The sequence below is a fragment of the Ostrinia nubilalis genome, chromosome 20 (assembly GCF_963855985.1).
Source record: "Ostrinia nubilalis chromosome 20, ilOstNubi1.1, whole genome shotgun sequence".
NCBI classification, from domain to species: domain Eukaryota; kingdom Metazoa; phylum Arthropoda; class Insecta; order Lepidoptera; family Crambidae; genus Ostrinia; species Ostrinia nubilalis.
In genome coordinates this window covers 3,239,360-3,263,883 of record NC_087107.1, presented here as the reverse complement: position 1 = coordinate 3,263,883, position 24,524 = coordinate 3,239,360, and the positions used below count along the sequence as shown (strand labels likewise).

Genomic DNA, 24,524 nt, shown 5'->3' with positions numbered 1-24,524 from the left:
GCCCTTTTAATGTATTGTAGTAAATGTTTCTAGGATGTTTAGGTTCGGTTGGATTTATTTAGTTGTTTTTGGGTCATTGCTTGATAGATGGACTTTAAAAAGATAAGATTAGAAAGGAAATACTCAATGTAGACTGTAGAGTCATCATCATCATCATCTCAGCCATAGGACGTCCACTGTTGAACATAGGCCTCTCCCAATGCTTTCCATGTTACCCGGTTGGTAGCGGCCTGCGACCAGCGCTTTCCTGCTACCTTTTGATGTCGTCGGTCCACCTTGTGGGTGGACGTCTCAAGCTGTGTTTTCCGGTACGCGGCCTCCACTCCAGAACCTTGCTGCCCCATCGGCCGTCAGTTCTGCGTACTATGTGCCCTGTTGCCACTTGAGCTTGCTAATCCGTTCGGCAATGTAGAGTCACGTAATGATAAATTAAGATAGAGGCGATTTTACAATGAGCCTAGCCTCAGAGTACCTACAGACATTTTGTCGGCAGATAGTCATGCATAGCCTGAAGTGCTGTCATCTAGAAATACCCCGAGAATATCGATGATACAGTGCTGCTATTTCGCTCTTGTTACTGAGGGGGCCGAGGGATGAGGCACGTGAAGTATGAATTCTATTTAACTATATGACTTTTCCATAAATTTTCAAAGTTATGCCTAAAAGTTGAGTCATTCGGGATGGTGAAACAGCTTAATTCCAATGTGCAATTGTGCATATAAAATGATACAATATTAAAGCCCTAGAACCTATAAAATACGAAAGTAGTGTGTTAGAGCTACCAGCTAGAGTGAATTGCAAAAAGGCTGCTACAAAAAGACAACTATCTCTAAATTGTAAAATTTTATATCATTTCAATTGCAACCACTTCAGCTCACCCTTCGCGTGTATTCGAACACGTTAACAATCCGACTGTGCCGGACGGTATGGGGTAGCAACCCTGTGCGGACCCTGAATACCGTACGCCGACACGGCGCGATGCGGGGTGCAGCGCGAGCGGGAGAGCGAGACGAAGGGGGCGGGGAGCGCAGAAATAATAACTCGGTTGTGGTTGAGACTGTGACCGGTTCCTCGGAGCAGTGGCGAGAGCTTGGTGTTGTAGCTTGTTGAGGAGAAAACGCGGAACTGACTGGGTCCGGATGGCACCCCGATATTTATTTACTTTCATTAGAGTGAGAAAACCTAGCTGCCTCTCGCTCTAATGAAACAGCAAATCTATTGCCCTCTCTTTCTAATTTAGACCCCCCCTGGGCGGCAATACCGTATAGAGAGCCTGTTTTTTATCTATTCGGTGACCTATTTTTTAACTATGACCTTGACCTAATTCTTATCGGATTCTAATTAGCTCTTCCACTATTCTTTGGAATCTATGTTATTTATTTTCAGACAAATTACTTCTTACTATTCGATAGGTAAATAAAGGTACACAGGTACGGGGTTAATTACTAATTAAGCATTTGTACACAAAATAGGGCTCATTTGGCCACACTATTTTACATTAATTGCCTTTATGGCTAATTAAGACTATCATCAATTAAAAGTAAATAACTATAAAGATCTACACATAATTATCTTTCTAATTTACATATTATAAACACGATCTGTCAACTATTACTAGGTGAAATTACCAATTTAAGTATCATACATAAACAAAGGGCTATTAAACTATACATTTTTAACTGTTTTCTAAAATAAACTACACATTTTAACTGTTTTCTAAAATAAACTATAATTTAACTGTTTTCTAAAATAAACTATAATTTATACATCTCCAATATCACATACATCTATTAATTAATTAATTAATTAGAGACTTTACACATTACTAACTGAGAACCAACTAAGAGAAAGTGGACTGTATTACGAAATTATCAAAATTAAAACTATTTACTATTTAACTATATAAACGAAAATAAAAAACGATACAAAATTGAAACAAAACGAAAACTATTTTACAACTATTATGTTTCGGAGGCCGTCCGTCGTGCACACCGACAAATCGGAATATCAATAAGATAGTTGATGCAATATTTCGATCTCGCCACAGCGCCGACTGAGGCAGACGTTTGAAATGTAATCGGTTCTATCCGCAATTTGCAATGAGAGTTATGACGTTCAGAATGCTGGGAAATATATTCCCATTTACAGACATTTCCAGACGGTGTTTGTATATTTACAGTACAGCTAAATAAGCTGGGATCTATCTCTATGTTAACACTAAATAAAGCTAATTGGATTCCCAAAATATTCCTTACATTAACACCAGTCATTTGAGACTTAGGTGAGCACGACCCAGTCTTTATGGTTTATGACTTTATTGCTGACTTTAGACTGAACTTAGCCCTTTATACAACACCATATTTTGAACTTTATTAATATCCAAAAATAATGAAGCACTTTTTATGCCCGTTAAAGTTTTAATACGTGTCTGTCACTCAAAACTCAAAATGATATCTCTTCTCCAACAGTCGAGATGATTGTAACCTGCATTGTTATAACTAAACTGATTAGTCCCAGAAAGTGACTTCAATTTGTGCCATTTGTAACTTGAACAAAACTACAACGAGGAAACTTTTAATGCCTATAATATTTTTTCAACAGATCTTGCAATTTTTTTAACAAATATAAGGTGTTAATAGCGTGCAAACCACACGTCAAGTCTCATACTCGATCATGTTATGTAAATTCGATACGATTAATAATATCCAATTAAATACCAATAAATTAATCTTATATTCATGTTTGCTCAAATCTACCGATTTCGGAGCTTATTCCAGAGAAGCCAAGCGAATTTAAACTTAAAATCAAAGGTGTAACATCCAATATTCTGCGTCATGTTTGATGAAGTCCTAAATGAAGGAGCGTATCATATGTCGTAATTAATAAATGAAAGGATCTACTCTGGCGAATGATCTCGACATATACATCGGTATACATCTCTCTCGCTCACATCGCGTTGATCATATGAGTAAAAGAGGCAGATGAAGTTGAGATATCGAATTGATTATTCGGAGTAGACCCCTGTCTGATTCATTAAAGTGAACGGAACCTGTCGGAACGTTTCGGCAACACTTTCTATAAGCTGTAATTGTGATTTAATAACTCGTTAATAGGTAAAAAGTGGTTTAATTAATTTGTCACCTTGAAGTGTTGAAAACTTGAAAGTAAAACCTCTATGAAACGGCAGGCAACGGAAATGGCAAAAGCGAGAATAGTACAAACAGAGCTTTTTCATATTTATTTATTTGCTATACCTATGTACATAAAAGCGAAAGGTCACTGACTGGCTTACTCACTCATCACGAAATCTCAGAAACTACAAGTGCTAAGAGTCTCAAATTTTGAATGGAGGATCATTTTAGAACGTAGGTGCTCACTAAGACGGCTTTTTCCAAAATTCAACCACTAAGGGGGAAAAACGGGGTCCACGCGGGCGGCCGCTTGTCTCTAATATAATAAGCTTCTTATAAAATCATTTTTCCTAACATAAAATCCACAATTTTTTTAAGTACAGTCAAAACAAAAAAAAAGCTCTAGGTTATTATTTTCATTTTGTAACATTTATCTTGTAATATTTGTCATCCCGATATAGGTTTTTGTCAATAATTTTGGGTACAGTCAGCGTGACACCAAAAGTAGCCAAAAAGTTCGCAAATGTTGTCAAATTTTTGGTAAATTTTCACGATCTATTTGAAGCTGACTGTAGAAGACAAAATAGCGGGTAGGAATCCATTACACTTTACTGTATTAAATTACTGTACAGTCGGTACTAATAGCCCAGACCCATTAAACATGGCTGATCTAAATAAAGGCTAATAGCCCAATCAGTGGTTTGTTTTGTATTTGTAGGCCGCTAACTGCGGTACGGATTGACAATCGCATAAAGTTATAGCGATGGCCGAGGATTAAACACTTATTTATTGGGGTATTAAGTTATTCTTGCACTAGTATCGCCTTGTTGTGACAAGGAGAGAGAGTTACTAGTTTAATGATACAATACGGTATTAAAATATCGTAACCTTTAGTTAAGGTAACTTGATGAAAATTTTAAAAGAAAAACTGCTTAAAGAAACACTTATCAGCTATCTTCGAGTCGAGAATCTGGTCGAAAGTCAGAATCTACGATACTGCAATGCACTATGTAAACTGTTTTAGCACTTTTTTCATGTATCACAAAAATATTCAAGATCATGCTAAGATTTAATTGAACTAGAAGGGCGCTACCTAACTAACCAAGTGAATAAAGCATGTCTGTTAAGCTGTAGTTCTTTTTTCTTTTCCCTTAACTTTCTATTTCCTATTACTATCAGGCCTGTTCATCTCCGCGAGTTTACATCGAAAACAAAACACGCACGATGGCCCACCTACAGGATACTATTCGACAAGGCCTCACATACGAGCGAACATTGACTCACGCACGCGTATTCTTGTGTATTATGGAAGAAAATAAAGAAAATGGTGTACTAAATACTGTGCAGTATTTAACTGCCTAAATAATAACAAAAACACAGAATGTACTTTATTAAGTTGCCTCAAGACACTGAGAGGTAAATAATAGTCCAGTCAATGAATGCCTTAACGACGGTGTAGAGAGAAATCCGTGGAACACAATTTCTGACCTCGGGACTTTATTTAGCCTAGTTAGGTGGTGAACATAGCAAAAGTCCCCGCCCTTAGCCCTTGAGCCGGCGGGGAGAGGGGGGTTTAAAGGTACCACTTTTCGGTTTTTCGCTTAATCCTCGGAAACTATGCGTCCTAGTGACATGACTACTATGAACCAAAAAAAGTTTATTCAATTTGCTACAGGTGAGACCGTCAAGTTTTTCTATATCTTGTATAGTTTTTGCTGCATCTGCTCTAGAAGGTCTGTAAAATTGGAAATTTTATTTTTGTCTTACATGTTCTTTTCAGGAGAAAATCGACTAAATCAACATTGAGCAAACACTATAGACATGCGGGAGCATTTTAAGCCTAGTTCCAGGGAGGGGACTGCACAGTGCGTATATTTAGACGAACCAATTAGAGCCACTTTTGACTCCTCATCATTCAAAAACTACTGTGCATTAACACTTCAAATTTGGCTCATGTGTTGAGACTTGTAAGATAAACATCAGCTTCAAATTTCTTAAATATACCTCAAACGGTTATTTAGGTATTGACGTTCAAAAATCGACATTTAGAACACTAACATCTATCTACAGGGTGTTAGGTACATGGGTATATGAGCCGACACTAGCCTATGTTAACATGGGCATATAAATGGTATGGTGAAGTCAGAAAATTGATACCTTAATTTTAATTATTTTAATTTTCATATAAATCGGATTCTATAAAATATATTTTGTATGAAAATTAAAAAAAATAAAATGATGATCTCAAATTTCTGACTTCACCATACCATTTATATGCCCATGTTAACATGGGCTAGTGTCGGCTCATATACCCATTTACCAAACACCCTGTATAACATGTGAAATGTTAAAATTTACTGGTTTTTTATTTGTTCCTTTGTATTTACATAACTACCTTTCTGGATGCCAAATTTGAACCTTCGATGTCATCTGGAAGTGGTTAGAATTTGGTCTATAGGTCAAACATGTAGATTTTTGGACGCCAATACCTAAAGAACCGTTTGAGGGATATTTGTGAAATTTGAAACTGATGTATATCTTGCAAGTCTCAACACATGAGCCAAATTTGAAGTGTTAATGCACAGTAGTTTTTGAATGATGAGGAGTCAAAAGTGGCTCTAATTGGTTCGTCTAAATATACGCACTGTGCAGTCCCCTCCCTGGAACTAGGCTTAACATGCTCCCGCATGTCTATAGTGTTTGCTCAATGTTGATTTAGTCGATTTTCTCCTGAAAAGAACATGTAAGACAAAAATAAAATTTCCAATTTTACAGACCTTCTAGAGCAGATGCCGCAAAAACTATACAAGATATAGAAAAACTTGACGGTCTCACCTGTAGCAAATTGAATAAGCTTTTTTTGGTTCATAGTAGTCATGTCACTAGGACGCATAGTTTCCGAGGATTAAGCGAAAAACCGAAAAGTGGCACCTTTAAACCCCCCTCTCCCCGCCGGCTCAAGGGCTAAGGGTGGGGACTTTTACTATGTTCACCTCCTAACTAGTCTAAATAAAGTCCTGAAGTCAGAATTTGTGTTCTACAGTTTTCCATCTATAATGCTTTATTGACTGGACTATAAGTAGTTAATATTATTCATGATAATTCATACTAAATCATGTATTTCCTCCGCCATTTTCCGCAGTTTGGCACCTCACGTCACATCATTTTGCCGAAGTCAGCCCTATAGCTTCGGCGCAGTGCCGATCACTGACGTTTGTCAACAAAATGGTGCTTGACTCTTGAGACAGGCTAAATTACACCATATTGTTAATGACATTGAGCATACATTTTTTTAAATACCTTCGCGAAGTAAAACGTCTGTACGTAGTACTTATTTATTATTCTGTGTTACTATTACTACTATATTTACAATAATTGATTGTTTGTTATCCCAAACGAATATAAGAAAATACAATTAATGTTATTGTGACTAAAGTTTAAAGTTCTGTAACTGTTACTATCCTTTCTCCCCCGTTATTTATATAACCAACCAATGCTTCCTGAGTGCATGTAATCCAAGCTTTAACACTCCCAGCCGATCCTTAATAGAAATATCATATATCCAAAGACAAAACGATAGGTGTCAGACTGTGAATCTAGATCCAGACTAAACAAGGGCCGGGAACAAATTAACCCATTGCGCAGTTAAGCCATCGAGTGACACGACGCCGCGAATGCAACTGACTACTAGGGTTGCCAGTTGCTTCAAATATGGATAAAATATCATTGTTAATATCATTGTTGGCTATGCTCGGTGTTTCTTTGCGAGATCGAATCAGAAATGGGGAGATCCGTAAACGAACTAAAGTCGCTGACATAGCCCGACGGATTAGCAAGCTGAAGTGGCAATGGGCAGGGCACATAGTACGCAGAACTGACGGCCGATGGGGCAGCAAGGTTCTGGAGTGGAGGCCGCGTACCGGAAAACGCAGCGTGGGGCATCCACCCACAAGGTGGATCGACGACATCATAAAGGTAGCATGAAGGCGCTGGACGCAGGCCGCTACCAACCAGGCAGCATGGACAGCATTAGGGGAGGCCTATGTTCAGCAGTGGACGTCCTATGGCTGAGATGATGATGATGATTAATTAAACCACAATATCAAAGAAAGGATTGTTTAATTAAAAGGTTTCATTTAGCAATGATATCAGAAACCTCTTGTCTCTATACCGGTTAAAACTGGCCGAGTTTATAGCAAATGAGAGACAAATATGATTGCAATACTTTGATCGGATCTCATTATTTCATTTTCATTGTCAGTGTTCATTACGCAAGTACCTAATAAGTTATTTCAATTACCTTTCAATATCTTTGAAAATCACTAGTATGAGTTGAGGTGATTGAAACTTCAAATCATCAAAAAGTTCACCATTCATCGTCAACTTCTTTCTGTGATCTGACGATGAGCATGAAACTCTATCATTCTTAAGTTTCACTTTATCATTCTTTTATTTTTAAAGTACCAACAGAATAAAAGCCACCATCAGATTAATCTGATTACTTTATGAAACTCTAAAAATAGTCAAATTGTATTTCCAAACGTTTCTTTGATGTTATAAGCAACAATTTCAAACCAAATCACCAATTTAATGTAACACAATTTGCACACTATAGTGTTTCACTAATATCTAGAATTGGCTCCGATCTGCGACTAAATTATTTAACTAATGCAATAGGAAGTGTGAATATCCAGAGTATCGATATACTAGTCGTCGAATAAATCGAATACATTGTAGGCACAGACCAATCGCAACATGTTAGCCGATCGCGACTAAGCATTTAGGACTGCCGACAGACTGGAGTCTTTAGGGTTGGCAAAAACAAAGACAGATTTCGGTAATTATTGTTCTAAGGGTTTTTGCTGACTGTCAAAAATTAGAAGATCCAGTTGGGTAACTAACAAGGTTAAGATTAAGATTACTAGGTGACCCAGAAAACGTTGTATGAAAATAGTTTGCGTCCTATTCTCAAACCTACTAAATACAGGTAATTTTAATAAGAATTGGTCAGGCCGTTTCGGAGGATTTTTGTTACAAACAATGTGACACGAGAATTTTGTACATAGATGTTTTAAAGTTCCTTGACTCTGATACATTAGCTAAAAGAGGTATTTCAGAGACAATTTTTCCTAAAATGAGCCAAAAAGTCACAGATTTTTCTAAAGGGTAAATACAAATTCAAGTGAAATCAAACAATTGAGCAATGCGACAATCCTTTAAGGATACAGAAAATACTTAAATCAACATACTCACCCAATTATAGAGTTATATTAATTAAATATCATAAAATTGACTTCAAATTTGTTGCTGACAGCGTAAATTTGTTCTTAATGATGTGACATTGGACACGTGACTCAAAACGTATCAACTACTTTATATTTCCCCGTCTGTCGGTTAGTTATCGCCTATAAACTGCAAGAAATATCGACTGGACATACTAATTGTGCGTCGTGGGTTGGTTTGGGTGACGCAAGTGAGGCAGGGATGACTATTATAAGATAGGAGAAAGGGTTGTTATGGTAATATACATGTAAGTAAGGCAAAAAAATGCTACTAAAGGTATTATTTAGAATTAAAAAGTAAGAAAGTCAACTATTTTTGGAAATTTTCAACGCTACGAACCTAAAATAGTCAGTTAATCAACGCTTTGTACTCCCTTTTCAACACAGCAATAATATCTTTGGAAGTTTGTTTTCCAAATAATTGTACTTTATTTGGAAATTATAAATAGTGTAAAAGAGTAAAAAGCCAGCAAATCCCTAAAAGATTTCTTCTAGAAGGTTAATAACCGGTCTGCAATTATCCGTTGACGTAACTACAACGTACATACGTATTAACTTTTGTTTGTCACCTGTCATCCGCTTTGCAATAGATGAAAGTCGAACCTTAATTTCGAACTCCTCCTATGTTCTTCTGATTAATTTCGTTGCGGGTCCAATGACAGTTTAACTTTCCCCCGGGACAAACTTGACCTTCATTGGTTGGGTTTTTATGGCGGTCAAGCCGTAGATCCTGGCTACACAGGAGTTGCAGTGGTGGGAACGAGAGGTGGGAATAGTCCCGTATCCGTTGACGTAGTAATTAACATTATTCATAAACAGCCTCATCTGAACCCAACCGTTCTATAAATGCGTTTATTAATAAATCAAAGCAAACAATGTTTACATTCCAAACCATATCGTTTAAACCGCTTCAATTATAAATAAACGAACTAAAAGCTAGACTCAAATATGTTGATGGTTAGTTTAATTGCTTCCTATCAATTAATAACCGTCTACCTGCCACTTAAATCCGTTTCAGCTTAGCGCAGCCCTAAATCATCATGGTCATTCATCAGCCGTTAATATACGCGTTCCATTTTCAATTGACGCAACGTACCGACGTTAGTATTAGAATTAATCCTTATAAATTTAATTCTAAAAATAAATTGGCAACCCTAGATCGACGGAGCAGCTGCCTCGGCCAATAGCTTATTGCATGGACGTTCCACGTTCGAATTATATCTTGCAAAGTTATTGGTGACATTACAGTTTAAACTTCCTAACCTTATTTAATACGAAATAGAGCTTAAAATTGTCCGTTTGTTAGTTTTGCAATGGTCATTTAAAGGTGGTGGGTTCACTCGATTAAAATGCGAGAGCAATGCAAGATTAGAATAGTACCTATGCAAAGTTTTATTAGCAGTTTTCGGAATGCCGCGAAATCGCTCGGCGATTGACAAACGCGCGCAGTTGGACGACGGAGTTATTTGGAGATGATGGAATTTTAATAAGTAACTAACTTTGGTTTATATCTGAGCATGGTAGGGTTGGTTTCAATTTGTAGATTTCACTCATAAAAATGCCAAATGGTTTCGAGCACAATTGACAAATATGCACCGTTTTCAAATAGCATAAAAATTTAATCAGGTGTTTTTAATTAATGTGTCTCATAATTAATCAATTAGGTAAAGTAATAGAGTCAACAATTTCCGCAAGTTCTACTGCCAAAAGTTTCTATATTTTTGCATTAGAAACTTGTATTCTGAATAGATATTTCAGTATTTCAGTTACACTTTCAGTATTTCATGTATTACAACATTTGAGTAACCACACCAATATTTTATATTTCAAAGACAGTCGTTGCGAATCTTCAAAACAGAACGTCCGAATGATTGAAGACAATGCCTGTCTTTATCGACGTATAAATTTGTTATTACCCCACCCAAATCGGGAGCACTTTGTGCTCTCTCTGCCCGACTAATTGACTGTGATTTACAACTTGGTCGGTTAACAACCCACAATTACCCTCTTTAGAGTGTCGGAGTTTATTTACACGAGTTTGGGTAAAGGCGCGTTCACACTACAGGTGAAAGTTTTGGGAAGTCACAGTCAAAACGAAAGAGGAAATGTCAGAACGTTCGCAAATTCTTCCGTTGGTGATGAAAGACTTTGCGGTAACGTTTTATATTATACAGGGTGGAATTTTGTAATGCCACCTGGAGGGAAAGTACTCTTAATATTGTAGATAGAACATTTTTCGCAAAGAAAACATTCCTTTATTTTTTAAAAGAAACAGAACTGCATTCAAAGATTTCCAAAAATTTGCTTGCCACACCCGGAAATCGAACCAACTAAAATCTGTTAAAAATTACACCCTGTATTTTTATTACATCGATCGTTAGGATTAAGTATAAGTATGAAATGTCTCTAACAAACTTGATAAATCAAATCAAAGGAAAACCATGAAATCTTAAATCATTTTAATTAATGTACAGAAAATTGTATGGTATGGTAGTAAATTTTAAAAAAAAATTCGAAAATCTTTAATGCAGTTCACTTTCTTTTTAAAAATAAAGGAATGTTTTCTTTGAGTAAAATTTTCTATCTACAGTATTAAGAGTATTTTCCCTCCAGGTGGCATAACAAAATTCCACCCTGTATACATTCGATTTACTCGTATGCATGCAACATCAATATGTCATTTTCATTTTATATTTTGAGTTTGCCGTAAAAAACTTTATTAAAGTCCGATTAAACTGTAACCACCTAATTAACAAGAAGTTGCACACTAGTTGAACACTGCTTTAAAGTGACGTTTAGTATGGAAATGTTCAACTAGGGTGTAACTTTTTTCTAATAAGGAGATAAAAGTCATGGATATCAAACGGAACTGTTTTAAATAAGCAAAAAACTACTTAATTTTTTTTAACTTCAGTTTCGTTATAAAAACATTTTACCAAACAGAGAGATATAGACTACTCACTGACTGACTGACTGAATGACTGACATAGTGATCTATCAACGCACAGCCCAAACCACTGGACGGATAGGGCTGAAATTTGGCATGCAGGTAGATGTTATGACGTAGGCATCCGCTAAGAAAGGATTTTACGAAACTCCACCCCTAAGGGGGTAAAACGGAATCCACGCGTACGAAGTCGCGGGCGGCCGCTAGTTTTACAAATAAATGGCTTGATTTGTTTTTTCGGTATAGCTCATAGTGTGGCTGAACCTTTACGCCCGCGTCGATGAGGTTATGTCGTAATCAATATTACGGCCTATCTCCATTGTTTATGAGTAGCGAAAATTGGATGCCTCGCTTGTTTGCTTCAGACATTAAACTCTACTTTAAGTTAAAAAAAACATTTCAAACACAAAATTTCGATGGGTTCATCTAGTGTCTAAGTAGCTCAGTTGGAAGAGCAGTCGCCCGGCAAGCGGAAGGTCGTGGGTTCAATTCCCGCCTTAGGCAGTTCTATTTTGTCAAGTTATTTATAATTTAAAAAAAACATGTTGCGGAAGAAGTACGAGACAGACATTTTCGCTTAAGAGAGAATATTTCGCACACTTAGTTAAAGAGTAGTGTAACTCAAAATACTTCTTTTTGCCGAAACATTAGTTTTTGACCCAGATCCCTTTAATCGCAACTAAATATTGTATTAAAATATTCGAGTTATATACCTACCCTTTATGTAGGTAGGTGTGTGAATGTTGAATTGAATCTTTATGTGAAACAATACACTGTAACTAAAAATCGCTTGTACAGGTGGCACATCAAGCTAAATACTGCGGCAACTTATGTATTGTATAAGTGTAGCGCTTAAATCAGTCAATGCCTGAGGTATAGGAGCGGCACGGAAAAGTGTTTTTGAGACGTCAAACGTCAGTGAGACTTAAAATATTTTATGCTTCAGATGTCACGTCATAATTTTTCACTACCTTGTTTAATATACCACGCAATTTTGTATACCCATTATACACTATACAAGAATGCATGGTAAATTCAGTGAACTGCTCCTGAATCGAATGTACCTACTACTGCTATTTCTATTTATTTATATTAACCGGCAGACAGTGGTGACTGAGTTTGTTGCGCGGCGCTTCTTCTCAGCACTTGCCAAATGTTGGTCTCGAAGCGCTGGTAGGGTAAAAAGATTATGAGACATGTAGAGGCTCCTTAAGAGCAAAATGACGATTTGTAAGAACTATTTATTAGTCTCTAAACAAATAAAGAAATTTTGACTTTTGACTTTTTTCACCCCTCCAGTGCCGCTCCCATACCCCAGGCACTGAGTTAATCGCTAGGCCTATAGTAGTTGCTATTTTGTATCAAAGATTATATCTGCTATTCATATTATTTAAAAAAACTCACCTTTACAAAGCTTCTCCTCATCAGTGGAGCTCCATCCCGAGTCCTTAGACTTGGGCACCGAAAGGTTCAAGGGCTGGTCATCCCTGAACGAGTACACTTTATCCACTTCACTCTCACTGGTCCTCACACTCCGTTGTAACAACTGTTCCTGCAATTTGTTCTTATGCACACTCAAACTTAACTTCCTATCATCAGTCTGAACCTGGATACTCTTTTCGAAGCAAAACGGCTTCTTCCCATCGAAATTTCTCTTCACGTTTATTAACTGACTTACACTCTTTTTGGCATCAGGCTTCGTTAAGCCTAAGATATGTTCTATAGTATGAGGAGTAGGCTTTTTAGGTGGTTTTCCGTATACGTGAGGGTGCCATGACGGCTCAAAAATATCCTGCTGTGTTTTTGACTCACTATCACTTTTCGCTTCTTCTTTTTTGTCGTTACGCTCATCTTTTGTAGCTACCTCTTGAGATTCTTCTAACTTCGTTTCATCAACATCATCCGTTATAACCAATTCCTCTTCCCTATCCTCTTCGTCCACATTAATTCTTTCTTCTGGACTTTTATCCACATCTGTATACTGACAGTCTAAATAATTATTCTGGAAGCCATTATCGAGTCTGCTGTCAGCTTGTTCTATCAAATTCGGCGCTACAAAACTGGATAGAACCGTTTGCATGTCTGTGTTGTTTTCTTGTGGCGAGCTCATGTGTATTACCATTGGATCTTCCGGAAATAGTGTGACATGTTTGTTTTTATGATTGGATTACAGTTTAGTGGCGGCCGGGGATTGGTCGTTTGAAGCCTTTGATGTCGCCGTTTCCTGCAACAGAGGTTATTGAGTGTGAGTGCGTTCGAGCTTCCTAGTTAACTTAATGGCCGCTTTGGGTGAGCTCTTAAGATTTTATTGATACTTTTTTATACTATTTTAAGAGTTCGTAAGGCTAGAATAATATTCAGTTTACATTGTTGTAATGTATCTCGTAGCCTAGGCGCAGACCACCGATTTTTGGTCGACCGATATTTGGGCCCGATTCTAATTTGTATGAAGAATCAATCGGTGTAATGTGCGCACGTCCCATACTGATTAACTGCCCGACTAAACTATCGGCCGATTAAAAATCGGTGGTCTGCGCCTAGACTTAATCGCATTAGAATAGATTAGACCTTTGAATATGAAATGTTTTTGGGTTAAAAAGCGAAGTTATAATAGCCCTCCTGGCGCAGTTGGGTAAAAAGCTTATGTACACTTATTGAAACTTTTATTGAAAGCTGACCTATACATAAAAAACGACGATTAAAACGATAGCTGATAGAAACTGATTTGGGGAAATATTACTATAGCCCAGTCAGTACTTAAGATAACGTTAGTTTGACCATAAGATCATAATATCAACTAAACAAGACTTCTAAATATGTATACTTAACTCAAAGGTGACTGACTGACTGAACTGACATAGTGATCTATCAATGCACAGCCCAAACCACTGGACGGATCGGGCTGAAATTTGGCATGTAGGTAGATGTTATGACGTAGGCATCCGCTCAGAAAGAATTTTACGAAACTCCACCCCTAAGGAGGTAAAACGGGATCCACGCGTACGAAGTCGCGGGCGGCCGCTAGTCATACTATGTAGTTAAGGGGTCAAGCTACAGTACAAATCAATTAAGCCTATAATAGACATCTGGTGTATCTAGGAGCTGAGAAGTTTTAAGAGCGTTGTAGCAAAAAGTTGGCGTTCGAATTTTAGGTTTTTATTGCTTGACGTCGCGTAGTGAGTGCGCAAACTGCATTTATCTGTACAATTTCAACGCTGCGTCGACTAAACGATCTTAATCCGTAGTTGTATCGTACCTAAGACAGTACATCATACATCATAATAAAGAAATAATGTATAATTTACCTATTTGATTTTTTCTCAGATCAGACTTTTAGCAAAATCAAGTTACGTAATTAATATATTTTTTACACTAGTAAATCCCGCGACAAGTTTTTAATCTTTAAATTGAGTAAAGTAATAAGTTGATGGGTTTGAAAGAATTTATGTTTTATTTTATTCTTTTTACAGCATCAAAAGCTTGTTTATGAAAAATATTTACTATTTAAATTTTACTTTTGACTTTTTAGTTTTTATGATGCGGGATGGAAAAATTATATTCTGATTTTGTGACGTTTCCGCATATAAATATGGATAGGTTAAATAAATAGAATGAAATGTATGAAAACGAGCGTGCCATTTTTTAAACGTTATCTATAATATCTGTGTCCATCAAAGAGCTCGTAACTAAACATCGTAAGCGCCATTCAAATTATTATCTAAAAGTTAATTATAAATATTTAGTTTTTGTAAATCTAAACAAGTCAGGAAATCAAAGAGGTAAATACTGATATCATTGTGATTTTGTAGAATTTATTATTATAAACCACGGTCGTATAATGCTAAAAAATCAGAGGTAACTTTAAGATTTTTATCCATAGAGCAAAATTTATCTAATCGTGTTTTTAAACAGTTATCCCATTAGGTACACATGCGCTCTGTAATACAAACCCATCAAAAACAATACTTGTCAAAAAACCAAGTCTCACTACTCAGTTGTTCTACGCTAAAAAGTTGGGAGATCCATGTAATACCAAGTCCAGTCCAGGAAATCATTAACGTTTTACATGAATATATTGACTTGGCCATCGCATGAAAACACGTGTAAATTAAATTATTTAGTGCGAAAAGAAACGAAATTTTGCATGCCTGTGTAGACATGCAAAATTTCAGCTCAATGGGAAAACGGGAAGTAAGTAAATTTTAAGTTGCAAGATTTTACAACTCTAGATGTCAAAGAAAATAAAAGCTTGTAGATAGCTTTACAAAGAAAAGAAAGATTTATGAAGAAAATAAAAAGTACATTATAATAATTAATACATACATTTGTTAGGCCGTGTTGCACCGTCTTACTTTAACATTGACATCAAAATTTTGGATGTCAAAAATCTGTCTAACATAAAACACCGGTTATTGTCAGTTAGGGTCAAAGTTAGGTGGTGCATCTCAGCCTTAGTGTATTTTAATTAAATTTAATACAAATAAGGATGACGAATATTTCTTATAGTAGGTATACAAGATGTCGAACTAATGGTTACTTTAATTTTCATACAAAATAAATTTGATTAAATCCGATTTGTATGAAAAATAAAATAATTAAAATGAAGATATCAATTTTCTGACTTCACCATACCATTTATATGACCATGTTAACATGGGCTAGTGTCGGCTCATATACCCATTTACCTAACACCCTGTATATTACTCAATTAAAAATTTAAATTTAAAAAATTAACACTTCTAATATGGTAGGTATGGCTGGCGGCATACATTTAGTATGAAATTCGGAAACATTGAATTTTCGCATAGATCCAGTTTATTCTTTGACCTATTTATTTATTGTTATTGTTTTAAAGAGCTCATGAAGCACTTACAGGAACAGTAAACAGTTTCTCGATATCTTGTATAATTAAAAATCAAGTGAAATCACTTATCGTTTCCACCCTGTACCTATACTTTTAAAAATAAACTCATTTTTTACGTTCATTTGTATAAGTATCTACAATACAAATACCTAACCAACTTAGTTGACGTTTTATAAAACTATTTGTCTAAGTGTCATCGAGCGACCGCTGGTGGATTTGCCATTTACCTGACCTACCCCTTTATTACTAAACGTTTAATATCAGATGAATAGTTACGCACCAATTTCTTTTATTCAGTCGTCAGTAATTGAACTTTCGGAAAAACATGACGAAGCGTTGTGTGACCATACAGACGCTATTCAACTTTTATTAGTAAGGAAGAGTATATTTTATGTTGGTAGAAACACAATAGCATAGACTAATGTTTTGACACCCTGTTAAAATTTTTATTAGTCATTTATTTTTTCCTGACCAAACAGATACCATAATAATATCTTTTATCTATTCTACCCATATTCTGTAAGTAAACTAATACAAAGTTTGAAAAGAAAGAAATTACAAGTCCGATTTACCTAAACAAATAAATTAAAAATACTTGCGGATCAAAAGTACTCAATCATACTACAATTTACGAAAAAATCACGCGTGACGCATATACGTCAGTGGGCAGTCAACTGACATAGACCCGGCGTCTACGAGTGCCAAAGCACGACTGATTTATGCCATTTGATGCACCCGATTTTATAGTATTTTCAAATTAATTTTTCATTTGAAGATTGAAGATGGATATTTTTTCTTTTTCACACAATAATAGTACTATGTTTCTTCTTAAGTATAAAGTAGTTTATGTTGCCAAATGACTTTTAGATTATGAGATGTGACCTGTTTTCTTGCAGTAATTTTCTCGAATTTTGACTATCTTAGACATGATAAAAATGCATTTTAATGAATTAAACATCAAAATTTTCTCAATACACTTTCTTCTTCAGGGTATGCTTATTCTAATGAATACATTCTATCTTCTTACTTAGAAATAATTTTGTTGTAATATTAGTTCAAAGTTGTGCCTTCGCGAGTTACCTGGAAATCGGGCTTTCGAAATTCGCTGTTTTCGTAGGAAAAAATCCAATTTGAACGATATTTTGTCAATAGACATTCCGTAAAAACGTATGATAATTACGATGATATATTTCAAAAGAAGCTATAACAATAAATTATATGACTAAAATCATTTCGAAATCTGCCAAATTCTCGATTTCTGCATGAAAAATGTGACAACGCTCTTAAGTAATTGACCAAACATTCGTAGGGTTGCCAAAAGTTATTTACAGTGAGTTACTATAAAAAAAAATTTATTACAATTAGTTTTATTTACTGTAAAATAAACATAGATAACTTAATACCAGTAAAACAAAGGTAACATATTAACTAAACTTAAAACTAAAAGTACTAAAAGAAACTATTACTTTAGGAATGTTACCAAAATGTAGGTATCTACTGTAAACGAAATTTATTTATGAAATAAAACATTTTAACTTTTTTTTTAGAATATCCTCTGGCTGGCTGTTTTTGTTTGTATATTTTAGTCAAAAGCATTGATAACTAGATGACCCGGCGAACAGCATACCACCATAATGTAGGATATGTATTCTGATAATCACCATAATGTATTCTGATGGTGATCGATTTTTTCTATTTCTAGTAGGTTCGGATTTCAATACAAACAAACAAAACTTTTTTCTTAACGAGTAATAATAATGTAGATATTATTAGAGTTATAGAATGGTATTGTAGATATCTTTGTGAGCAGTCATCAGTCCCTCGTCCGTGCCGTATCTATAGCACACATCCCTCTCCCCCTCTCCCCTCGGCACCCGTCATACCTCTCGTACGCTGATTGATTTTTATTGGGGTGCTTAGGGTTGTCCAAAAATATTAGGGGAGAGTTCGGTATATTGTACCGCCGGGTAAATTGTACCACCCTCATATTTCGTAAAGTATTTATTGAATGTCTGTAATTGCAACACTCAGCGATACACAACTAAAATAAATTAATATCGGCCATGTGGTTTTTGCCGTGACAACAATAACGTGTGTTTTATTTTGAAAAATATTTTTTCATTGTTTTCAAGTAACTTTTGACAAAACATGTTTAGTTTGTAATTTTGTTAAATTTAATCACAGGGTGTTTCTAATATATTATTTAGAAGCGTAAATTAGTGTGGATTACAATTATTTGAAACATTTTTCGGTATTTATAAGCTATATTTTTTACCAATTTTTTAAAAGCACTATCACCTAGTCGGCTAAATTGTACCACACCAAGTTGTATGGAACTTCACCAAAGGATTTTGAAATTTTTTTTAGTAAATCATATTTTGAAGTTATAATAGCGTAGTTATGTTTGACTAACAATAAATGAAAGCAAAAGACTGGCAAAGTAGATTAGGTACAAGTGTGCGTTACGATAATTGGAATTACAAAACTTGTACTCAAAATCGTGATAACGTGTAAAACAATATCGATTGTCTATGTTATTAACTACTGTTCCTTTTCGTTTCCTAATTTGTTAAGAATGTATCGTATAATATTTTGCCATAGTTTTTTTATAGGCTTGAAATTAATTGAAATTCAATTTAGTAACCCTGTGGTACAAATTATCCAACCGGATGGCTAAATTGGACCGAAGCTCTGAACTCGTACTTTGTTGATTTGTGCTAAATATACAACAATCATGTTAATTAATACTTATGAAATAGTAAGTTGAATAATGTATCTTTTATTATATACCATGGACATTAGCAAAAACAAAAGAAAACTATGTGTAAAATGGGATTGAAAATAACTGGTCCAAATTAGCGGACTCTCCCTTACATTTATTTTGATAGCACAATTGACTTCTTTTACTATAACAATGTAAAAAAACTTAAAGATTTTGGAGGTTTCACTCATGTAAATTCGAGTTTACTTACATAAAAATGCATGAAATATCAAAGAGGCGTTAATTTAAGCAGAATAACTAACGGATTATTTTCATTTTACACGTACATTTATTAACATGGTAAACGAAAACATTTTTGTTTTCTAAAATAAATAGGACTTGAGTATATCTACAACTATTTGCTATCGGCTATATCGCATAGAGTAGTCGCTCTAACCAATGAGCTACGGAATGATTACCAACTTGGTAACACCTAATTTAACACAACAATTAAGTTAAGCCAAATTAAGTCGCTAAGTAAAGCGATGACGAAGTTTAATCTGTCAGATATTATTTTTTCTATCAGACATGCTACGAGAAAATACTTATTTTGTATCAAGCAGAAAGGAGGCAACCCTAGGTCGCATAAATTGAAACAAATCCGCGGTTCGGGAGAACACATAATAACAAAATGTCTGTCTGTAAATACAGTTTGGTCAGTCATTGAAGCCTAATTGTAGTAACTTTGTTATGGCAGTTAAAAGTATTGGTTGATTGAATAAATTTCTTGTTTTATTATTATATCTAAGGACTTTTTCTCTACTCACGAAGCTCTTTCCTATGAACTCAGAAGCCGTATTACACTGGAGTGCAAAGAAAAAGGTCGGTTAGAAAACCTTCGATGTCCTCGAAAGTGGGTACCTGACCAAAGTTTATGAAACAAAACAGTACCGGAAAAGCTACGCATTATTATTTATTAAAAACTAGCGACCCGCCCCTGAAATCATTGGGGGAGGCCTCAGATCATAGAAAGAGAATAGATATGAAGTCGCGCGTAACTACAACGAGAACCAGTGTCCCCACATTTCCCCCACCACAGCTCCCACACAAACATTCAACTGTGTAAAAACAAAGCGACTGAGAGTCTACGACAACATGTGCAACCGGCTTAAAAGTGCTGTGATTGGCCAGAAGGCGTGCCTTATGGCCAATCAATGGCCGCGTGACGTGACGCACACTTTGAAAAAAGCAATTAGAGAGAAGAAAGATAAAATGGAGTCGATAAGATATCGATACTTTAAATCCTGGGGGCAAGGCTCGAAATTGGTTTAAAAAATGCTTGTATGAAAACCTTTTTATTATTATACGTTATTTTATTATATGTTCTTTAACGATTTTTGCATAAAGGAGTCAGTTCCATTTTGTATGGACGAAAAACTCAGAATCAATTATTGGGACTAAATGAAGTTACCTTATATTAATTTACCCCAACCAAAGCTCAATGTCGTTATCGATGGAGTATAGAAGTTATAGACTGACAAAGTTTGTATGAAAAGTCATGGGTTAAGTAGGTACTTGCGATTTTTACCAGTATTTACAATATTGGTAATATATTATTATTTACTTTAATAATAATAACAGGATCACTGTAATTATTATTAACTACTATCGCGCATTAACTTTTTAATTATGGCGAAATTCGTACCGCCTATGTTTATCAAAAATAATGATTATATTAGGCTTTCAACTAGCTCTTATAGTAATTACATAGTTGACAGTTACTAATCCCTTCTACTATTGTTATTGTTTTTGTAAAAACTTAAAAATCGCAAGCAACTCATGATTTTTTCATTCAAAATTAGAAAATAGAAAATAATAATTTACTTCTATTTATCGATAATAGGAAACCGTATTAGAACACGAGCCCTGCACTATGTTACGACCGGCACATGCGGCCGTACTGTGTATTTTCACGCGTCAGTGGATATCGGAAGAAATAAAATACATTGCGCAGTAGTTACGCATGACATAAAGTGGTTGCTAACTAAATCGTCAATGTACAACGTGTTTCAATTTTTATCACCACTAATTTCGATATCGCAGTAAATGTCACGGCACTGAATTCGTTCGTAAAAATGTTTAGTTTTTTTTATTTATAAGCAAAATACCAATGGATTTGCAATACTTACATGTGGTAAATGACTTCATTGTTCCTGTAGTTCTTCGTTTCACTTATGTTATTGCACGTTACGACTCATTATCCAACAATATCGGAGAACATTTCCTCAGTACGACTGAATCGCGACTAACCTGGCGTCGCGGGCGATGTTCGTTTCTGGGCATATCGCGGAGACACGCGCCACGCCCCCGTTTCACATCTATTCCCTTCTATGATCTGAGGGGGAGGCCTATGTTCAGCAGTGGACGTTCTTTGGCTGATATGATGATGATGATGATTGCAGTTATTAGATGTTATCTATAGGTACTTACATATTGATTTAGTTTAATGGAAAACTATATTTTCTTTAAAATGTCTCTGACACTGTTGTATTCATTATTTTATAGCTGCATGTATAATAACATGTTCAATGAATATGAACAATGTTATGTTAAGTAAAAACTAAATGTAATAGTTACGAGGTAGTAGATAGAGCTCCTAGAGAAATTAATAAAATGCCAAAAACTAATTTCCAGACCAGGAAATCACCTAAAACTTGTATTTTCACTTTTTTCTACATTAAAACCTACTTAACTTTTTTTTAAGTCTTGTTTCTTATTAATTTCAAGAATTTAAACTATTTTTGATACAAATTACGTAACAAAGAAATTGTTGCCACAAGACCAAAAACGCTGACTTGGAATTCCCATGTAAGATAGTGAATGTTATAATTATAATATGTCGAATTACACAGCTTTATTCAACCTTAATCTCTGATCAATAAGGTTTACAATCGATATTAATGAGTCATTTTTAAATGGGACATGATTGACGTCAATCGCTTAACAATCGTAAGCATTTTCAAATATAATAAACTAATATTATAAAGCTGAACAGTTTGTTTGTTTGTTTGTTTTAACGCACTAATCTCAAGAACTACTGGTCTGATTGGAAAAAATATTTTTGTATTGGATAGCCCATTTATTGAGAATGGCTTTAGGCTATATAACATCGCCCTATAGCCAATAGAGGCGGAGCAGTAAAGAAAAATGTTGCAAAAACGGGAAATGTTATTCAAACTATTTTCACGCGTGTGAAGTCGCGGGCACAGCTAAGTTCACAGATAAATAATATCAACGAACATCATACATTATAGTGCTGATCAGTTTAATCGTAGATTGATATGTAATCAAGTATTAAATTGCCAATATCTTTATTGAAGCAACATTTAATTATGTACTTGTTGTTATTTGTTTATTACATGTATTTATCTGGGTATTTTGACAATGACTTTATATGAGGAATTTCCACGAGGTTTTTATACGGGTGTTTCAATAAATATAGTATTCAATCTAATCTAATAAAGATAGTTATATTACTTAGTCGTAAGTAATATAAGTACCTAATGTACGTCAGAAGACGACGCGTGGTGGAAGCCCCAAAGTGTGAACCTAATAAATATTTATATTTATAATACAATAATCACACTTCTTATTACCTTCCAAGCTCCAAAGTAAATGGAATTTGTATTTAAAAATAATTATGGAAAAACGGGTTATTCCGTATTCAACCCACTCAATATTTTTCCTTACCCAACCCAATTTTGTTCCTTACTCTACCCACAACAAATTTTTAATTTTATGTTCCTTATTCACCCCAAAAACATTCCTAGCTCAACCCATTTTAAAACCACTTAAAAAATATAAGATTTTTATGTATGGTCAGAATAAAAATATATTTTTTAGAAATTTAAGCTCAGTTAACTTTTGTGTTAAGATCGTTCTATTAAATAAAACTGCAGGAATTCTGATACAATAATATATTTGAAAAACGTTTTTCACAAAAGGACACAAATCAAATAATGACTAATTAGAATCTACTATAAATCCACTATAAATCTACTATAAATCAAACGACTGTGATTTTTTATTAAATCAGTATAACCAAGCGATGGCGTATAATTTTTTTCCATAGACACTTGTTCATGAATGTACAAATATTTCAAATAATAAAATGTATTTCATCTTTTTTTTTCAAGCGGTATGAGATGACAAAAGAAAAATAATAAAAGTATTCATGTGGACAGCTTAAATCCCGCGGTAGAAGTTTTCAGCCTTTTAATTTGTTTATGTATTTAGGTACCTTAAAATAAAATAAAATCTTTTATATATTTTAGTTAATCAACATATTCATATCTATTATTTTTTCATGTAGGTGATGTTTTTTATTTTTTTTATTTAATTATAAATCAATGCACATACTAGTATGTATTTGTCATTATTAAATTTCTGAAAAAACAGTAAACGTTGTTTTGCTATCCATACTTATTTTTGGTATATTTACTTTGGGTTGAGTAAGGAATGCATTTGGGTAGAATAACGAAATTATGTAATGGGTTGAGCTAGGAATACTAATTTGGGATGAGTGAAGAAATGGGTTGAGTTGTCATGGGTCGAATACGGAATAACCCGGAAAAACCTATTAAGATACACTAATATTTTGAAACCAAAGGGATTCAAATAATCTGCCGGTCAAAACCATGTCAACTTTCTTATGAGATCTTAAAAATACGCACAACGATTAAGCACCTAGGGGGCTAGGTGGGGTAGTTTTCCTCTTGCTTTTGTCTAATATTGTAGGAATAAAAAACCTTAGGTTCTTCCTTAAATTGCTGGAAATTTAAAACAAAAGGTAATCAGGAATGTGCCTAAAGCAACGTCAAATTCTAGTTTTTTTCCCAATTAGAGTCACGTGGAGAGAAAAAACCGATCAATCCTTTGTTTTATAGCACCTTTAACTCATAATGATAAAGTTCTCACGTTATTTGGAACTTAGAATTTGAATCTACCACATTGGTAATTCAAAATGCAATGTATTTTTAGCGAGTTGTGTCCCAATTAAGGATTAAGTCTCAAGACGTGACGTCAGAGTCAAACCCAAAAACAAATGATATTATTTTAACAACTCTACAGTCATTATTGGAACTCTGTAGGGATGTACCAAGTAACCCCCGCATCAAAGAAGCAGGGGTGAATAAGGCTGATCCGACGAAAAGGGGAAAGAAGTACTTATTCCCATTTCTCATTAACTGTAAGCTTGATTTTCGATTCTGGAATGTTCCCTAAGTTCTTAAGTAGATGGAACTAACAACAATATTTTTTTCGATACAAAATAAATAAAGATTCGTAATGCCTTTTCCATTTAAAATGCAAGAATGAGATATTTATTGGACAAAAAGTACGAGTACCTATGTTACAAAAGGCAAACTTAATGCCACATGTCTTTCTCTCCCAAACCAATTTATGTTTGGTATTATTCATCAAAACAGGACGTTCCTGAAAATTGCTTTTGAAATAACACATTTCATTAATTTTTACTAAAAAAAACATCACACTAACTTTTCATGTACAAAGACTGCCTTCAGCCCAAAACTTATCTCTG

At 34.8% G+C, this 24,524-nt stretch overlaps 1 protein-coding gene across 2 annotated transcripts in view; it reads right to left on the bottom strand.

The window, feature by feature from the left end:
• Positions 1-24,524, bottom strand: part of LOC135081463 (homeobox protein DTH-1-like) — a 93,992-nt gene that overhangs the window by 60,514 nt on the left and 8,954 nt on the right. For both annotated transcript variants that reach the window (XM_063976163.1, XM_063976162.1), the window contains exon 2: positions 12,765-13,584. In XM_063976163.1, the coding sequence (XP_063832233.1) occupies positions 12,765-13,482 (718 nt within the window). In that variant the 5' untranslated portion in view covers positions 13,483-13,584. The remainder of the gene's footprint in view (positions 1-12,764; positions 13,585-24,524) is intronic.